This window comes from Microcebus murinus, chromosome 19 (genome assembly GCF_040939455.1).
Source record: "Microcebus murinus isolate Inina chromosome 19, M.murinus_Inina_mat1.0, whole genome shotgun sequence".
Taxonomy (NCBI): Eukaryota; Metazoa; Chordata; class Mammalia; order Primates; family Cheirogaleidae; genus Microcebus; species Microcebus murinus.
The window spans coordinates 311004-328094 of record NC_134122.1 but is presented as its reverse complement, the minus strand read 5'-3'; the positions used below and the strand labels follow the sequence as shown (position 1 = coordinate 328094).

Below are 17091 nucleotides of genomic sequence, written 5' to 3'. Positions count from 1 at the left end.
GACCAGCGCACCCCCGCAGCCCCTGGGAGCTCGCCCCGGCCTCGTCGCCGCGCACGCGGCCCGCAGCGTGGCTCACAGTTCAGTGAACCCCCCCGACCGTGGGGGTCGAGCGCCTCCAGGATGAAGTTTGGGGTGCTCTGTCACCTCCCACCTCCTGGCATCTCCTGCGCGTTCCAATTCAAGCCCCGCGCGACCCCTCCGTCCCGTGCCCCTACGGGCAGCCCTGAGTCGCAGGTGACTCCTCCGTCCTGCGTGACTTCTCCGCTGCCCGAGCCCCCCATGCACCCTACGTGACCCGGCATCCTCTCCTGCCCGGTGTCGCCCAACGCTGCGCGCCAGGTCGCCGGTCCGCGTTCCCTGCCTATCGCCTCTTCCCTCCCACCCTCTTCCCTCGCGCCCCTGGTGCTCGCGTCCTCACAGCGCCCGCGCCCCTCGGACCCGGCTCCCCGCGCCCTCCCCACCCGCGCCCTACGCCCCATGCCGCGGCTCCCCACGCGCCCCCACCCGCGCTCCTCGGACCCGGCTCCCCGCGCGCCCTCCCCACCCGCGCCCCTCGGACCCGGCTCTCCACGCCCCTCCCCATCCCCCTCGTCTGCTCCCCTCCCCAAAACCTCCGGCTGCGCACCCCGACCCCGCTCCCCCAGCCCCACCCCGCCCGCGCCCCCGCGCCCCGGCTCCCCGCGGGGCGGGGCCTCGCAGGCGGAAGTGCCCGGGGCGACGGCAGCGGGGACCAGCCGGGCCATGGGAGCCCCGGGCAGAGACTGCGGCGGCGGCCGCAGAGGCGGCGGTGGCTGCCCGGGTGGCGGCGGGGGCGGGTAGCGCCGGGCCGAGCGGAGCCATGGGCCGGGCTGGGACCGGGACCCGGACTGGGAGCGAGGCGGTAGCCGTGGCGGTGGCGGGGCCACTGCTGCTGCTGCTGCTCGCTCGGCCCCCGCCTGCCGCCGGCGACAGCAGGAAGAGCGGTGAGCGGGCGCTGACGGTCGGGCGCAGTCCGGGGGGGGGGCGCGGGCGGGGGCCTGGGCGCGGCCGCGATTGTGACTCACCTGGGGGCACCTGTGCGCTCACCGGACAGGGGGCGACCGGTGTAGGAGGGCGGGGTGGGAAGGATGGCTGCGCTCCCTCCTCGGTCTTCCATCCGGGTTCGGCCAGATGGGCCCCTGAGCGCTCCCTCCGCTCCCTCCTCCGTGCGCTCCCTGGTGGGACTCGCGGAGAGGCCCGCGTGGAAGGACAGCTGCGCGCGGGGCGCCCGGCCCCGGCTGCGCTGGCAGAGCGGCAGAGCCGGGGAAAGTTCCTCAGGCTCTGAAGTAGGGCCCTGGGCATCGTTCCCCCGTCCCGGTGACCACCACACAAGCGCGTTCACTTCCAGCAGCTGGCCCAGCTTCTAGGAGGCCGCGCTCCAGCTGGCCCCCAGCAGCCAGTGACCCAGTGGATCTAAGGAAAAGAGCATCTCCCTTTTTCGGGAACTTGTTGGGCTCCCTTTGCATGTCTGCTCCCGGAGGGTCCCCATCCTGAATGAGGTCCAGGGAGGTGGCTAGACCAGGGGGAGGGACTGAGGCCGGGACAGCCAGGCCGACACTCCCAGGGGTCCAGTGTTCCGGCTGGCTGGCTGGGAGGGTCCGTGTGCCCCTGGCCACTCAGGTGCCCCACCCCCGGGCAGTAGGCAGTTTTCCAGTGCTGCCTGGGGCTGGCTCCCGGCCCCTCCCTCCCTTCTCTGAAATATTGCTCCTCCAAGCTCCAATTTCTTTTGAGGGCTGTGCCTTCTGGTTTCTGAGCTTGGCACAGGGTGCAGCTTGAAGCAAAAGGCAGTTTTCCCCGAGGATCGTGCTGCTGATTAAACTGACCCATTGGATACTGTCCCCCTTTCCTGCATTCCAGGGGTCTGGCCTGGGCGAGGGGTCACAGTGGGGTGGTATGTGGAGGTGGAACACTTGGGTGGGGGGAACATGGGGGCCTGGGGAACCTGGCTCAGCCCCTCACCTCCCTTTAGGCCTGCTGAGGGGCAGGCAGCTCTGTGGCCCTGGCTTCTGGGTTGTGTGTGTGGGCAGGGTCCTGACCTGCAGGATAAGGGCAGAGTACCTTCACTTGGGTTCCCAGGACAGGCTCAGGGACCTTCCCCTCTTCCCTGCCCAGCCCCGTGTCCCTGGAGGGGCCACGGGGCAGGGCAGCGGTGTGGGTCACCAGCCCTCTTCACCCCTCCTGAGTCAGCCCACATCTGGCTCAGCCCACCATGCTAACAGCCTGGTTCACCAAGATAATAGTGTGGGCATCTTCGGCAGGGTGGTTGGCCCCTGCGGAGAGACCCGGAGGGGCTGTGTGGCTTTGGGAGTTAGGGAGTGGGTGTTACAGCAAGCTTGAGCAGATCTTATCTCTTGTGTACCTGCTGAAACTTCACCAAAGGGTTCCAGGTTCCAGGTGTCCTGGGGCTGGTACTCCAGGACTCAGGGCCCGAGGGCTTTGCCTGTGGCAGGTCAGGGAGCTGCACACTGTTGGGTGACCTCCACTGCCTGCCCCCCTCAGAGGCTGGATGTCCCTCTGGCTGTTTCTCCAGGACACCATGGTCCATGGGGCTGCTCTGCCTCGGCTCACAGGCACTTCAGTTTTCTCCGCCCTGGTCGTCACTCTAGCCTAGGGCCTGCAGCACCACTGGAGAGTCTGCAGCTCCTGGCACTCATGCCACAGCCCAGTGGGTGGGACTTGGTGACCAGCGGACACCTGATACTCCTGATACCTGGAAAGCCTGGAATACATTGTGGGTGGAGCCTGCCCCTGCCCGGCTCCCAGGCCGGGCTCCTCTGGATGGAGCTTGGACCGGCTTTGCCAGCAGGCTGCTATCTCTTCTCCAGGTGCCTCTACGGGAGGGTCAGGAGGCCGGCAGGAGGGCACGTTGCTCACCTGGCTCCCCACCCCTCTCCTGGAGGGGCTGGGGCTGCAGGGGGGCCTGCTGCCAGGGTGGCAGGAGCCGGCTGCTCTCCCAGTGGGGCAGAGGGACACTGCTGGGTGGACTGGGTGGGGAGCACCCAGCTCAGAGGAGAAGGAGGCCACCCTTTTTATGTCCACAATACGCTGTTTCCTGAAACACTTTGCTGTTCATTAACCTAAGAGGGAGTGGTTGTCCACTTCAGCCTACCCAGAGGAAGTCGGGACCTAGAGAGGGGACGGGATGCCCAAGGTCACACAGGGCCTGCGGCTGAGCTGGGGCTGGGGCTGGGGCTGGAACCGTGGGGAGTCCAGGTCTGGGGTCCAGGGGCAGCGCGTCTCCTGTGGGCTCCTGTTTTGCCGTGCACCGTGGGGCATGGGCAGTGTGCCCTAAGGGTAGTTAGGAGCCTCACCCACTTGGAGCACAGGAGCCAGCTGCCCCTTGTCTCCAGGGCTGGCCAGGCTTCTAGCATGGGGTGCCCTCCCCCACTCAGGGTCCCTTCCTGGGTAAGGGGGACGTTGGGCTCCAGTGTGGCCAAGTCTTCACAGGCTGGAGCAGCGGCTTCTGCACCTGAGCCTCCTCACCTGTCCAGTGGAGTGGCGTGAACAGACACAGGCTACGGGAGGCTGGGGCGGGGGCGGGAGAAGGAGTGTGTCCTGGTGTGGAGCATGGGGCAGACGTGAGGAGGGGCATGGACTCCCTCCCGCCTGACCATCCCCTGTGTCCTTCAGCTGTGACCTTGGCCTGGATCTGCCAGGGCTGGGATGCAGGGGGTGGGGCTCACTGACTGCTGGGCAGGAAAGGGTTGGCCCTGGAGAGTGGGGTCCTTCTAAGCTTGGAGGCAGTGTGGGTGGTGGGTGCTGGGGGCCGTGAAGCTGTTGCAGTGGCGTGGCAGGCGAAGTTCCGAGGTCTGGTGGGTGGGATGTGGGCATTTGGGACCAGCCCAAGACAACCTCCAGGGGCCGGGGGGGGGGGGCAGCTTTTCCCACGGTCGAGATTGGCACGTCAGGGGCTCCAGGTCGGTCTGCCCATGGCTCCCTGAGTGGCCTCCCTCATGGCTCCCTCCGGGGGCCTCCGAATGGAGCCCACGTGCTGGAAGCGTCCCCGTCCCTCCCCGTCTGTGCCTGGGAGGAGGAGGGCTCCTGGGCTGGCTGATGGCGCCTTCTCCCTGCAGAGGCTGGGCTGGTGTCCGAGCACTTCTCGCAGGCCCCGCAGAGACTGTCCTTCTACAGCTGGTACGGCAGCGCCCGGCTCTTCCGCTTCCAGGTGCCCCCGGACACCGTGCTGCTGCGCTGGCTGCTGCAAGTGTCCCGGGGCAGCGGCCCCACGTGCTCCGACGTGGAGATCACTGTGTAGGTGGTGGCCCGCCTGCCTGCCCGCCTGCTCCCCCTGGCCATGGCCCCGCCCCTGCCCCTGAACCCCGGCCTGCACTCTTGTCTCCAGGCACTTCCACTATGGGGCCCCCCCAGTCATCAACCCGCTGGGCGCCAGCTTCCGGAACGACACCTGGGTGCGGCCGTCCTTCCAGCTCAGCATGCCCCTGAGCGCCATGCTGCTGAGCAACACCTCCATCAACGTCTCCCACCCGGCGCCTGGGGACTGGTTTGTGGCTGCCCACCTGCCCCCCTCCGCTGAGAAGATCCAGATGAAGGTGAGGGCTGCCCTCCAGGGGTCAGGGGTCAGGGCAGAGCCCTGGGTGTGTGGACAGCCAGGCCCGTTGTTCACTATTTTGTCTTTTTTGTTTTTTGTTCTTTTTTTTGAGACAGAGTCTCGCTTTGTTGCCCAGGCTAGAGTGAGTGCCGTGGCGTCAGCCTAGCTCACAGCAACCTGATTCCTGGGCTCAAGCAATCCTCCTGCCTCAGCTTCCCGGGTGGCTGGGACTACAGGCATGCGCCACCATGCCCGGCTAACTTTATATATATATATTAGTTGGCCAATTAATTTCTTTCTATTTATAGTAGAGATGGGGGTCTTGCTCTTGCTCAGGCTGGTTTCGAACTCCTGACCTCTAGCAATCCGCCCACCTTGGCCTCGCCCAGGCATTTTTTTTTTTTTTTTTTTTTTTGAGACACAGTCTCACTCTGTTGCCTGGGCTAAAGTGCTGTGTTGTCAGCCTAGCTCACAGCAACCTCAGACTCCTGGCCTCAGGCGATCCTCCTGCCTCAGCCTCCCGGGTGGCTGGGACTACAGGCATGCACCACCATGCCCGGCTAATTTTTTCCATTTTTAGTTGCTTGGCTAATTTCTTTTTATTTTTAGTAGAGATGGACTCTGGATCTTGCTCAGGCTGGTCTCAAACTCCTGAGCTCAAGCAATCCTCCTGCCTCGGCCTCCCAGAATGCTAGGATTACAGGCGTGAGCCACTGCACCTGTCCCCGTCGCTCACTTTTTGGGGCGGGGCCACCCCACAGGGTCTGACCCCCACACCTTGTCCTCTCTCCAGGGCTTTGTTCCCACCTGTGCCTACATCTTCCAGCCTGACATGCTGGTCACGAGGGTGGTCGAGCTCTCCATCATGGAGCCTGACGTGCCTCACCCGCAGATGCTCCTCTCCCACCCTGGCTACCTCAAGTGAGTGGGCGTGCCCTGCAGCCCGGCCTCCGGGTTTGGCGGAGTTGGGGGCAAGCGGAGCCGGGGCCCTGGGGTCCCGCGCCAAGTGGGTCCAGAGGCTGGGCCCCATTCGCAAGGCCCCCCCACCCCTTGCTGCAGGATCTTCATCCCCGAGTACACACAGGAGCTGCGGCTGGAGCTGCAGGGCTGTGCGTCCAACGGGAGCCTGGGCTGCCCCGTGCGTCTCACTGTGGGCTCTGCCACCCTGCCCGGCAACTTCCAGAAGGTGCTCACCTGCACCAGCCCCACCTGGCCCTGCCGCCTGCTGCTGCCCTCGCCACCCTGGGACCGGTGGCTGCAAGTGACAGCTGAGAACCTGGCAGGACCCCACGAGGCAGTGGCTTTCAGTGCGGTAGCTGCCCTCACAGGTGGGCTGCAGGGGAGGCCTGGGAGTGGTTCTGCTCCTCCCTGGGCCCAGGCCTTCCTGCGGCTGAGCCCTTGTCCTCTCTCTGGCAGCCTGCAAGCCCTGGCGCATGACCTACCCCCCTGTCCTGCACAGCAGCCAGAACCAGAACCAGAGCCACAGCACCTCCATGGTGCAGCCGTCCCTGGGCCCCAGCTACCGAGACCTGGGCAGGAATGGCAGGTGGGACGGTGGCCCCTTCTGCCTCCTGAGCTACCCAGTCATCCGGGAGGACTTGGACGTGGTGTCTGTGCGCTTCCAGCCCCTGGACAGGGTCAGGGTGACAGTGCGCTCGGACACACCCTCCGTGATGCGGCTCCGCCTCAACACAGGCATGGACAGCGGGGGCTCCCTCACCATTGCCCTGAGGACCAACCAGGTATGGCTGTCCTGGCAGCTGCAGGGCCTGTCTGAGCGCAGCTGCTGGGGGCCTGGGCTCTGACCTGCCGTGGCTTCGTGCGCTCACCTTGACACGGAGGCTGGGTGCCGGCGACCTTTCAGGCAGCACAGGGACACCAGCAGGCGCGGCCAGCTAGGGGCCATCCTCCCTGCAGGACACCCCAGGCTGTGCAGTGGGGGGGATTCGAGGTGGCTCTTGGCAGGGCGTCCACACCTGGGAAGGAAGGGTTCCGGGTGGGCCCTGGGCCAGTGGGAGCCCCAGAGAAAGGCACCAGGCACCAGACTGCCTTTCGGGGGCCAACCCTGCACCGCTTCCCTTGCAGACAAAGATTGGGAACAGCACGTTGGTGGCCTGTGTGAACGCTGCCTCGCCCTTCCTCAGCTTCAACACCTCCCACAACTGCAGCACAGGTGTGATGGGCAGGCGGTGGCGGCAGGGTGCCCGGCCGTCCCCTGCCTGCCTGCCTCTGACGGGCTTCCCGCACCCCCACAGCCTTCTTCCAGGGCTACCGCCTGTCTCTGAGCGCCTCGTCCCACAAGGCCAACCTCATCATCCCCTACCCAGAGACAGAAAACTGGTACCTGTCCCTGCAGCTGCTGTGCCCCGAGAGTCCAGAGTGAGTGACTGGGCCGGGGCGTGGGCAGGCGCCAGGTTGTCACATGCAGGACAGTGTGCGGGGCTGCCCGAGGTGGGGGTCTAGGAGTGGCCCAGCGGAAGGGGCATCTCTCCCAGGCTCTTGCAGGCTGGGGAGCCCCCCACTCTGGGTTCATATGTCTGTCGGGCTTCGGGGCGCACCGGGGGTGGGCTTGCCTGCAGAATGCTACAGCCAGCCCTCGGTGGCCCCTTCCTCAAAGGGACTGTGAGGAGGCCAGGGTCCAGGTTGAGACCACCTTGTACCTCATGCCCTGTCTGGACGACTGTGGACCCTACGGCCAGTGCCTCCTGCTCCGCAGACATGGCTACCTATATGCGGGATGCAGCTGCAAGGCAGGTGAGGGCAGCATGCCCGGGACACTGCTGCTGTTGGCTCCCAAGCCATATCCCCCGGGGACAGCTCCGCCAGGGGCTGCAGAGAGCAGCCCTACAGGGCCAAGCAGGGGTGGATGCCTGCTCTCCACACCTCCAAGGCCCCCACCTGCAGTTCACCGTCCACTTGGGCGCAGGCACAGCGCAGCGTCCCCAGGGGTGGCCATGCCTCCTCCTTGGCCCCCCCATGCCAGCCGGGCTTGCTCCTGGGTGAGGAAGGGGGTTCTCTGTGGGGCCCTGGGAGCGGGATGGGCCCTGAGGTTGGAGTCCCCCCGGCCTCAGCCCCGGGTGTTGCGTGGCCCCCAGGCTGGCGTGGGTGGAGCTGCACCGACAACAGCACGGCCCAGACCGAGGCGCAGCAGAGGGCCGCCGCACTGCTGCTCACACTCAGCAACCTCATGTTCCTGGCGCCCATCGCCGTCTGCGTGCACCGCTCCCTCCTGGTGGAGGCCTCCGTCTACGCCTACACTATGTTCTTCTCCACGGTAAGCCAGGCCACTCCCACGGGGACCCTGGGGCGAGGAGGCCCGGGCCTGCGCTCACTGTCCCCCCCAACCCCGCAGTTCTACCACGCCTGCGACCAGCCCGGCAAGGCGGTGCTCTGCATCCTCAACTACGACACGCTGCAGTACTGTGACTTCCTGGGCTCTGGGGTGTCCACCTGGGTCACCATCCTCTGCATGGCACGGCTGAAGATGGTCGTCAAATATGTGCGTGGCCTTTGGACCTTGACCATGGGGGGTTGGGCTGTGGGGGGCCAGAGGCCCTGGAGGGCAATGCACGGAGCAGTGGAGGGAGAGGCTGGCGAGGGGCAGTGCCGGCCATTTGGGGGATGCCAGGAAGGAAGGTGGTGGGCAGGGTTAGGCAAGGCCCCAGGCCTTCTCCCAGGGCCCTGTTCTGACAGGCCCCCCTGCAAAGCCCCGGCCGTGCTCCTTGGGGTCCCTGGTGCCAGGGACACGGGACCGTCTGCAGGGGCTGGTCCTGGCTGATGGAGATGAGGGCCCTGGTGCCCGTGAGCTGCACCCTCTGTCCTCACTGGGTCTGCTCTGGGAGCTGCAGTCTGGGTGCTGCCCTGAGGGGCCCGTGGGACCCCCGTGGTCAAGGCACGGGGTGAGAGGGGAGGCTTGGAAGCATCAGAGTCCAGCCAGGCTGAGCGCTGGGGACGTGAACTTGCAGAGAGGTGGAGAACTGCAGGTTGTGGGTTGGAGTGTCTGAGGGAGACGTGGGGTGGCAGTCCCTCCCCTAGAGCAGCAGCGGGGAGGCTGAGGCCACCGTAATGTGAGACCCCTGGAAACCCAGGGGTGCGGGAGGCAGATGAGACTGTGAGCACAGAGCTGTCACATATGCCGGTCTGATTTGTGTGACAGTGTCCTACCTTAGGGAGGGGCACCACCTTCTGGTCCCTGCAAGAGGTGCCTGCCTGGCCATGTCGGTGCCCCAGAAGTGCCAAGGCCACATCTACCTGTGGGTGCAACACAGCAGCTGGAGAAGGGGACAGACCCCCTCAAAGGGTGCCAGTAGCTCCAAGAGGGGCGGGCAGAGGGCAGTGAGGTGCAGCCTGCCCCGGCTGCCTGTTCCTGCTAGGTCTTGTGCCGTCACAGATGATCTAGCCCAGGGCTCCCACCACCCCGCAGTCATCCCTGTGTCTTGCACAGGTCCTGTTTCTCCTGGGCACGCTGGTCATCGCCATGTCCTTGCAGCTGGACCGCAGGGGCGCCTGGAACATGATGGGGCCCTGCCTCTTTGCCTCCGTGATCATGGTCTCCATGTGGGTAAGGAGCTGGGGCAGGCAGGTGCTCCTGCCGGACCTGGCCTCTCATTCTGACCACGTTCCTGCTCCTGCTCTGGCCACCAAATGCCCCAGGTCTACTAGGGGTTGCCAGCGGCGTCCACAGAGTCCCAGCACCACCGTGTGTCTGGGGCTGGGGCTGAGGACCAGTGGGCTTGTGCCCTCGAGCCCCTTGGAGCAGCTCACCCTCATGGTTCTGCCATCCGGACTGGGTTGGACCTCCCTGTGACCACTGGCCCGGTCCCGGGAGCTGTAGCTGCAGCCCCACCTGTGCTGACCCCCGGCCGGCTGTTTTCTCCAGGTGTACCGCTGTGGGCACCGGCGCCAGTGCTACCCCCGCTCGTGGCAGCGCTGGGCCTTCTACCTCCTGCCCGGCATCTCCATGGCCTCTGTGGGCGTCGCCATCTACACTTACTTGATGACCGCCGACAACTATTACTACACCCACAGCATCTGGCACGTGCTGCTGGCAGGGAGCGCGGCATTACTGCTGCCGCCGCGGGAGGAGCACACAGAGCCCTGGGCCTGCCCGCAGAGGCTCCCCTGCCACTATCAGATCTGCAGGAACGATCAGGACGAGCTGTACACGGTGACCTGACGCCGGCTCAGGGGCCCTGCTCTCCAATGACCTCTTCAGCCAGCCAGGAGCAGGGTCAAGCGGAGGAGCCCTGTCCAGCCCCTTCTGACCCATGTCCAGCTGAATAAAATTGGCCTGAGCATTCTCCTGCTTCCTCCTCCCCAGGAGAGGCCCACCCCTCACCAGCACTCACGGCTCCCTGTGTCTGCCGGCCGACTGGTCACTGCTGTCTGTGGTCGCCCTGGTACCTGGCTGCCTGGAGGACACAGGTGCCCTGTGCAGAGAGGGGTCTGCTCTGCTGACCTGGGGGCGGTTTGGGACATTGAGAAAGAATCCTCACTGCCCTGTTCCCCTGTGAAGCTGTGATATGAGGCCCACAGGGCTGAGGAGGCCTGAGCCCACCTCCGAGGCTGGCAGCTGTGCCCTCCTGGAGCACTGTGTGCCCTGAATGCCAGCCTGCCTTGGGCAGAGGGATCTCCTGCTGCTGCACTCACCCTGGGGAGAGGCCAAAGTCCCCAGAGAGCCGGCGGGCACTGCCTGCCCTTTCTTTCACTCTAGCTTTGGAGCCTCAGGCCCAGGAGCAGAGCCTCCTGGGAGGGGAGCTGCAGCTGCCTGGGGCTGTGGTGTGCAAGGCACAGCTCGCTGGCTGGGTCACTGCCTACTCCTATGTCACTGTGTAGCCCGGTCACTGCCTACCCCGGCTCCTGGGCCCTTGTATGGGGAGCACCCTCTTGGTCCGGGGGCTGTGGCCAACCCTGCACTGGGGCAGCCCTTTCCTGCTCCTCTTGCAGCCTGGTGGAGAAAGCGGGGTCCAGGAGCCCTGCCCACCCCAGGCAAGAGTGGAGGAGCTGCTGTCTGCACTGGGGGTCTCCTGAGAGGCGGAAGCCTTGGGTGGGGTCCTCCCTGCTCTCTGGCGCTGGGGGCTTCTGTTCTGGGTCCCGTCCCGGGTGTGGTCTTCCTTCCTTGGGGGCCTTCCCCATCCCAGCCACCCTGCCCTTGACTACCAAAGCAATCTCTAGGCTTGTAAAGGGGAAACCTGTATATATGGTGATTTGGGGGGTAAAAACTCTAAGATATATTTTTATGTAGGTCTGATTACGCTGTAATTAGAATTCAATATTCTACCGTGATTTTCCAAGCTTAAACGAATTTTTACATTCTTTCCTGCGCTCTCTCCCGGGAGGGGAGGCGGGGCCGCGCATGGCCGACGGTGCCTTGAGGCACTGCCTCTGCTGTCTCCACAAGGAGTTTTCCACGGTCCCTGAGGACGGGGGCGGGACGTGGGGAAGGGGCAGACGGATGGGCTGTGCAGCCAATCAGCCGCGGGGTGAGCTCGAGGCCGCGGCGGGGCGGGTTCCGGTTCCGGCGGGCGCGGGGTTCCGGGCCGGCGCGATGCCGCTGCACAAGTACCCGGTCTGCCTGTGGTGGCGGCTGCGGCTGCGGCAGGGCATCTGCGCGCGCCTGCCCGCGCACTACCTGCGCTCGCTGGAGCAGACGCGCACGCCCGCGCCCGTGCACTACCGGCCGCACGGGGCCAAGTTCAAGATCAACCCCAAGAACGGGCAGCGGGAGCGCGTGCAGGACGTGCCCATTCCGCTCCACTTCCCCCCGGAGTCCCAGCGCGGGCTGTGGGGCGGCGAGGGCTGGATCCTGGGCTACAGATACACCAACAACGACAAGGTGGGGCGCCCGCGGGCTGCGGGAGCTGCGGGGGCGGCCTGGGGGCCGCGGTCCGGCGGGGGTACCGCTCCATCAGCGGGGCGCGCTGGCGAGCGGGGGGCCCTGAGCCCGGCGCCCCAGACCGGTTGGCACAGCGTGTGCAAAGGCTCTGGGGATGAGGCCGGTGCGCTAAGGTGGGCCAGGACTCGCCAGAGTGCTCCTTCCTCGGGGTCAGGAAGGCTGAGACTCACTCAGGCCAGGCGGTTTGCAAGCGGCAGAGCCCAGGCTCCTGAGACTCCTCTCGGTGGGAGTCCTGGAGGGGGCTGCTGAGCCCTCTGTCGGGAGACTTGTGTGTTTGAGCCCTCCATGCCACCACCTTGGGTTCCCGGTCTCCCAGGCTAGCTTCTCCCTTTGCCTGAGGCCCTTGGTCCCTGGTTTGGGATGTAAGGGCCTGGGCCTGTACACCCTGGGGATACAGTTGTGCTTGTATCTGGAACGCAGGTCAGCAACCTGGGGGCGAGGGTGGGGGGTGCTGAGCTAGCAGGGGAGAAGCCGGCTGTGTGTAGGTGCACAGCCAGGTGGAGGGCTGGGGCCTGGTCCAGCCAGCTCTGTGCCCCGTGTCTGCTCACAGGGGTCTGTGATGGAGTCTCTTCCAGGGAAGCATGAGGCCAGCTGGGGGCCCCACCTGGTCTGTAGGGAGAAGCAGCAACACCCATGGGCTCTCTTTCTTGCACCTTCAGCTCTCGAGGAGGGTGAAGAAGATATGGAAGCCACAGCTGTTTCAGCGAGAGCTCTACAGCGAAATCTTGGACAAGAAGTTCACAGTGACCGTGACCATGCGGACCCTGGATCTCATCGATGAGGCCTATGGCTTTGACTTCTATATCCTCAAGGCAAGCGGGGTGGGGTGTGGCTGTGCACGGGGGTGTCGTGGCCAGTCAGACTCAAGGGAGGCCCAGCACAGCCCCACGCTGGGGAGCACCAGTGAAATGTGAACGGGGCCCTGCCATTCTCTGGGCAGCCCCGGTGAGCCTGCCACTGTGGGTGGCCTGCCCTGGGTCCCAGGGAGCACAGTCACTCCTACCCTGCTCGTGGCCTTGCTCCTGTCCTGATGCCCCCACACTTGGGCTGCTAGAGAAGAGCCCCTTGGTGCTGGCTGGCGGGGCAGGTGGGGCCCTGCCTTCGGCACCTGGTCCCACACAAGCCTCTTGCCAGACCCCCAAGGAGGACCTATGCTCCAAGTTCGGGATGGACCTGAAGCGAGGGATGCTGCTGAGGCTCGCCCGGCAGGACCCCCAGCTGCACCCGGACGATCCTGAGCGCAGGGCGGCCATCTACGACAAGTACAAGGTGGGGGCCTCACCCGCACTTCCTGTCCTGCACCCCCCCAGCACCCTGCCCTGGGCCTCACTGTGCCTTCCGTCTCTGCCTGCCCAGGAGTTTGCCATCCCGGAGGCAGAGGCAGAGTGGGTCGGCCTGACGCTGGAGGAGGCAATAGAGAAGCAGAGGCTTCTGGAAGAGAAGGTGAGTGTGTGTGCCAGCGCTGCCTGGGGAGAGCCTGGGCGCGGCCACTGCACCGGGTGGGCTTGGGGAGGAGCTGCCAAGATGCACACGCATTCTGCCCAGCTGGGGGAGCACCGGACACTCCCTCCCCTGGAGGTCCCCACCCCCTCCTGCCCCAAGACCCTTATGGGAAGAGTGGGATCCTCGCTGCTGTGGGTTCTCATGGCCCCTTGGCATCCCCAGGGTCTTCCTTGTGGACCCCGTGGGAGCTGGCAGGGCAGGCAGTGCACCGTGGCGTGGCAGCTGGCTGCCCACTCCCTCTGCTGGGTTTATCTCTGAGCACAGAAAAGCTGGGGGCAGGCATGTGACTCTGGCCTCCCCAAGGGAGGGGGCACTCAAGTCATGGACAGGGCTCTGTCCTCCAGGTTGGGGGCCAGAGGGTGGCACGCAGCCTGTGTGACGCCGTGGCCAGGCCCGAGAGCTCAGGTCCTCTCACAGACACCCCAGTCCCCCAGGCTCTGGGCTGCATGAGCCTCACTGCACTCCTCCCCCCTTTAGGACCCTGTCCCTCTGTTTAAGGTCTACGTGGAAGAGCTGGTCCAGCAGCTCCAGCAGCAGGCGTTGGCGGAACCCATGGTGGTGCAGAAGAGAGCCAGCGGGAAGTGACCACGTGGCCCCTCCGTGCCTTGCCACCAGACCCAGCCATCCTTGCTGGGCCCTTTGGCTTGCGGACACAGCCTGGGGTGGTCTTGTGGACCACCTGTGGGCAGCGGGTGGGTTGGCTTTGCAGAGGCCCTTCCTAGACTGGGTCACATAATCCTTACGCCTGTGGGGCCAGGACCGAGTAAAGTCTGAGCCAAGCCGTGTGTGTGTTGCTGTGCTTGGAAGACTGGAGTTCTCTGTGGGTCCTGACCACGATACCCCTGCCCCAAAGACCTGGTGTGGGCCACGAGCACTGTCTGACCCCCAGCTGAGCTGCGGAGACCAAGGTTTGACGTGGAGCTTTCCTTTTCTCTGGGAGAAGATCCATTGTAGTCAGAGGTGCCCTGGGGTGCAGCTGATGGTGCTTGACCCCTTCCCGTTGCATGTCCCTGTTTGTTCTGGAACATTCTCTAGGGCAGGGAAGGTAGGCTGTGGCCTGGTTCTTGGAGGGACCAGAAGGGTTCCTAGTGCGTGCCCTGCAGGAACCAGGAAGGGGGGACCCCCAGAGGGCCCTGCTGGTGCAGCTGCTTGAGTTAGGTACCTGTGTCAACGCCATCCTGCTGCAGTCATGCAAGAGCTGGGGGGTCTGTGACTTTGGTGCCCCCTTTTCCGTACCCTCTGCCTGTCCTGCTGGGTGGGGGTGTAGCTCCCGGTGGGAAGTGAGCCCAGTACCCTGAGGCTGTTCCTGCCCTGAAGTTTAGGGGTGCCCCAATTCTCTTCCCCTGCCCCTCCCTAAAAGTCATGAGTGTCAGGGCCCATTCAGTTTTCAGGGGGGACGAGGAGGGCTTCACGTGCAGGAGGGCAAAGTGGGCATTTGTGTCCCCAGGGCCCGAGGTGGGGACACATTTGGTGGCAAGAGGGGGTGAATCGGAGTCACCCGCCTGACCTGGGCCTGCCACAGCCCACAGGGAGGTCAGTGCGGGTAGGGCCTGCTCTTGGCTCAGCCTGGGGGAGCTCCCCCCCCCCGCCCCGAGGTCTTGGTCTGTCCGCTCCGGGTGTCTCTGCTCTCATGTCCTGGTGCTGAGCACATGCCAGTGTTCTTGAACGTGACAGCCCTGCTCTGTGAACAGTCTTTTTAAAAATTTTGCCAAGAGCAGACGATGCTCAGCTGTCCTATTTCTGGTGGTCCTGCGAGGCTTAGCCCGGCTGTCCAGGCACGAATGCTGTGGTGTTCTGGCTGAGCCCCTCCTGCCATGGGTTCCCACGTTCAGCCGTGAGCTTGATCACACGGAGCCCCGTCCAGCCCCTCAGTCTACACCTGGTCTCCGCTGGAGTGTGTGCCCAGGACACCCCTGCTGGCCACTCACCGCCTTGTGCCCACCCGCTCTCTCCCACCCAGCTGGGGCCCAGGTCCAGTGGGCTCCTGCCAGGACCACTACAGCTTCTGTGGGTGCCAAGGGGCTCGGGTCTGGCACAGAGGTGGTGTGGCCAGGTGGGCTGTGGGCCTCAGTCTCCCCATCAGCAGTGATGGGGTGAGTCTGTCCCTGCCTGTGTCCACGTGGGGTTGTGATTCTGGGCCCAAGGCCTGGGGTCCTCAGGAGGTGTCCCAGGCTGGCCAGTGGGCAGAGCAGGCCACGAGACCCTGTGCCGTCACCTCCCCCGAGGCTGTTTTATTCCTTCCCACGTGGGGAGGCCAGGCAGGAGCGAGGTGGGGCCTGGGGGTGGCCTTGGCTGAATCTCCAAACAGCCATCTTTTCTGGTAGGTGGTGACATTGCTTTCATCAAGTTATCACGGACATCCTTGACTCAGAACAGGTTGAGAAGCCCTCAGTGAGTGACAAACTCACCCCCACCCTGGGATACGACAGTGACCCAGGTCTGGGACAGGCCCCAGCAGGCTGGACCTGCCGCACACTCCCGCCTTGTGGGTCATGGGAGGGGGCACAGGAACTGTGCGCGCCTGCTCACGTGCACAGAGACGAGCTGGGGATCACAGCTCACACAGCACCCGTGGAGCCGTGGGCAGTGTGAGCCCGAGGGAGCTGGCCAGGCCACGAGTCCCTGCCCTCCACGGGCCCCTGCCTCCAGGTCCTACACCTTCCAAAATCCTCATTTCCAAGGCCCCACTGACCACACCTCTCTCCAGGCTCTCCCTAAAGCGCCTGTGTCTGCCTTTGAGAGCCTCCGGGGCCCCTCACTGAGGCTTGCAGCCCCCGGGCTTCTGGCGTGGGAGCAGGCTCCACTGGCCAAGGTCACGTCTGCAGAAGGTAGAGCTGTCCCGTGCTGGCCACACCCCGTCCCTGCACCAGCTGGCTCTGACTGGCCCCAGCCCTCAGGTGCCAAGAGCCCCCACGTGTGTCCCAGGGACTGCCAGGGCCATGTGTTTCCGTGAGGGTGGGGGATTGCACCGCTTTGGGCTGGGCAGGGTCCCTTGGAGTTGGGCCATGGAGGCCTGTGGGGGGTGGAAGGAGTGAGCCCATTGCCCCACCAACGCCAGGAAGAGGCCAGCCTGCGCCCAGTCCGCAGTTCTGCGCCCGACCCTTCACCCGAGGGTCTCAGCTGCCTCCTGAGTCCCGCTCAGCTGATGGTAGTTGCAGTGTGGTGGGAGGACGGGGTATGGAGAGCAGGCAGGTCCTGCGGGGCGGCCTGGGCACCTTTGTAACCTGCGCCCGCCAGCGTGCGAGAGCCTAGGGCTGCCACGGGAGCCCACCAGGAGCCCCGTGGCCTGCGCTTGAACTCTCCCACCCTCTCCCTCACGTGTGACACCACCATGGTTCCCTTGGGTCCCTCTCCCTCCCACACCCACCGGCCACTCCGAGCTGGAGCCCTGGCTGGACGAGCATCCCCATGGCGTGGCCCATGCAGTCCCAGCTCCACTGCTACAGTGCGCTGGGCCCGCCCCAAGCCAGCCCTGCGCCCCAGAGCGGGGCTCCAGCCTTGGACCCTTCCCCCCAGGTGCGCCAGCTGGCCGGAGCTGGTCCAGCAGCCTCTGAGTTCTGTGGCTCTGAGACCAGCTGTAGTCCCAAGTCAGCTGCAGCCGGGCCCACCCCAAGCCCTGATCGCTGGGGCCAGCCTGGCCAGCTCTGAGCCCACGCCCTCGGATGAAGGACCCCCACGGACCCACGTTCAGGATCCCCCTGGCTCGGGAGTCCCTCCAGTGCCCTACGTGTGCCGTAGCCCTGGCTTCCTGGAAGCCTGAGGCTCACATTAGCTCCTAGCCTGAAGCTGCTCACTGGAACCTGGGCCAGGAAGTGGGACTCAGTCTCCAGGCGTCTGTACTGGCCGGGTGCTGTTTCTGGCTGTCAGAGACAGGCGTGGTGGTGGCTCCAGAGGCGTTCAGCACCCTGAAGCACGGGATGGCCAGGCCGGGAGTGGTAGCACGTCACACCCTTGCTCAGCAGCCCGGTCTCAGAGTCCTGCCAAGGGGTGATGCTGGCACACCCAGGGTGGAGAGGGGTTCCCAGGGCAAGCAAGTGAGCGAGGCTGTGTGACTGAAACCCAGGGTCCTACTGGGTGAGGACCCAAGGTCCACAGGGAGCAAGGTCACCCTGCAGGCCCTGGGGGC

At 65.3% G+C, this 17091-nt stretch overlaps 2 protein-coding genes across 4 annotated transcripts; both read left to right on the top strand.

Moving 5' to 3' along the window:
* Positions 1-701: 701 nt before the first annotated feature.
* PGAP6 (post-GPI attachment to proteins 6) lies at positions 702-9909 on the top strand. Of its 3 annotated transcripts, none has more exons than XM_012737800.3 (13): positions 702-962; positions 4092-4269; positions 4361-4568; positions 5361-5488; positions 5627-5895; positions 5984-6309; positions 6653-6740; positions 6823-6946; positions 7185-7321; positions 7663-7841; positions 7920-8066; positions 9012-9128; positions 9447-9909. In XM_012737800.3, the coding sequence occupies exons 1-13, from the start codon at positions 839-841 to the stop codon at positions 9741-9743; spliced, it is 2322 nt and encodes a 773-aa protein (XP_012593254.1). In that variant the 5' UTR covers positions 702-838; the 3' UTR covers positions 9744-9909. The 3 variants fall into 3 exon arrangements, with proteins under 3 accessions (XP_012593254.1, XP_075851018.1, XP_012593255.1); XM_075994903.1 differs by lacking the exon at positions 702-962 and adding an exon at positions 1103-1304; XM_012737801.3 differs by lacking the exon at positions 702-962 and adding an exon at positions 2777-2843.
* A 1160-nt stretch (positions 9910-11069) lies between these two features.
* On the top strand, positions 11070-13750 carry MRPL28 (mitochondrial ribosomal protein L28). The gene is made up of 5 exons (XM_012737802.2): positions 11070-11402; positions 12122-12274; positions 12597-12731; positions 12819-12905; positions 13443-13750. Exons 1-5 carry the CDS (start codon positions 11115-11117, stop codon positions 13548-13550), a joined length of 771 nt encoding a protein of 256 aa, XP_012593256.1. The 5' UTR covers positions 11070-11114; the 3' UTR covers positions 13551-13750.
* Positions 13751-17091: the final 3341 nt, after the last annotated feature.